The 1419-nt window shown below is 49.5% G+C and overlaps 1 protein-coding gene across 1 annotated transcript in view; it reads right to left on the reverse strand.

Moving 5' to 3' along the window:
* The window catches only part of LOC114054566 (bile salt-activated lipase-like), a gene marked incomplete at its 3' end in the record, with an annotated part of 5716 nt that extends 4536 nt beyond the window's left edge, over positions 1-1180 (reverse strand). Inside the window, exon 1 of the mRNA XM_027877867.1 lies at positions 1102-1180. Coding sequence (XP_027733668.1) covers positions 1102-1180 — 79 coding nt within the window. The remainder of the gene's footprint in view (positions 1-1101) is intronic.
* Positions 1181-1419: the final 239 nt, after the last annotated feature.

Here is a 1419-nt window from a genome sequence, read left to right on the forward strand (position 1 = left end):
TAAAAGGACATCATTCCTTAAGGATGATTCCATCCAGCATCAGTCAGACTGCTCATCAAGTTCACACATAGTCCAGAATTTCTGTCTTCACTTCATTGTCACTCCCATTACAAGGCTTGAAGCCTTCCTCCTCCTCCTCACCTGCCTCAGCCTCCTCACCCTCATCTCTCTGCAGGCTCATCAGGCAGCTGCCTTTGGCATCCTCACTGCTTGTTGTATTTGTTAAGGAGAGTGAAGGGAATGGACAGGATATAAACAACAGGCTTTGAAGTCTGCCCCTAACAGAACACTCAGCTGCCAGTGCAACACCTTTGCACATTCAGTCACAGAGCTTGTCCCAGGTTGGACTTGGCTCCCAGCCAAGTGCCCGGACCACAGGGACAAAACCTTCCCCCCTCCCTCTCCCTCTCTCACAGACAACTGAAAAAGATCATGAAAAAGAACTCAAAAGAACCCAAACTGAACTGAATTTCAAGGGGAACATTTATATATATAAATGGAATTATATACGCTATTACACTCACACTCACAAGGAACCCCCCAAAAGGGACAAGGGAAGGGAAAGGGAAAAGGGAAAAAAAAGGATTAAAAAGGGATAAAAAGCAAATACTTCACTCAAGAGAAACAGCGAACCACACCAAACAGCCGCTGGCACTCTTTGCCTAAGGCCAAGTAGGCGGACCAGGCCTCACTCCCTCACCCGGGCAGAGCGACAGCAAAGCTACCTTTGCCTTCGATCCGCTGGAAGAAAGAGAGTGAGAGCTTCCTCTCTCTTCTTATTTATACTCTTGCTTACGTAAAAATCGTATGGATTACTGGGAACATGGCCTTGGTTCCTTGGTTACAACCTGGTCACCAAGGAAGGCCTAGTCTCAAAACCACTACAAGCTAGTAGAACATCTGCCATAAGGGAGTAGGGCTTCTTATGGAAAATGTAGATGGATGCCACAGTCAGTTCCTGAGCGATGATCAGCAACAGGTCAGGACTGGTTTGTATTCACCTGTTGCACCTGCAGCTGTCTAGGAGCTGGTTGGTATGAGCAGGGACACTGATGGTAACATGGGGATATCCAGTCAGGACTGGTGCTGGGATCTCCTCGCCATCGTACAGGTATTTATTCAGGAAGTCGAGTCCCTGGCTCCCTCCCACCAGGAAGGCACCACCATAGATGAAGACCATCATAGGCAGTTTGGTAGAGACTGTGAGGTGAGCAAGGGCAGCAGAGTGAGCCACAACAGAGCCAGGAGGTGCAGCCTCTCCATCCCCTCACCCGCTCCCTGAGCATCACTGCACCTGGGCAGGAACAGACTCTGCAATCACCTGTGGCCAAGAAAATCCTCGTTCTGCACAAGAGGCTGAACCTCCAAAGAGGCTGCAGCTTGGGCTCATTGCCTGACACAGTTCCCACCTTTCCCCAT

The sequence above is a fragment of the Empidonax traillii genome, unplaced genomic scaffold, assembly GCF_003031625.1.
Source record: "Empidonax traillii isolate 1590-97213 ecotype Southwest subspecies unplaced genomic scaffold, ASM303162v1 scaffold34:size3740991, whole genome shotgun sequence".
Classification (NCBI taxonomy): domain Eukaryota; kingdom Metazoa; phylum Chordata; class Aves; order Passeriformes; family Tyrannidae; genus Empidonax; species Empidonax traillii.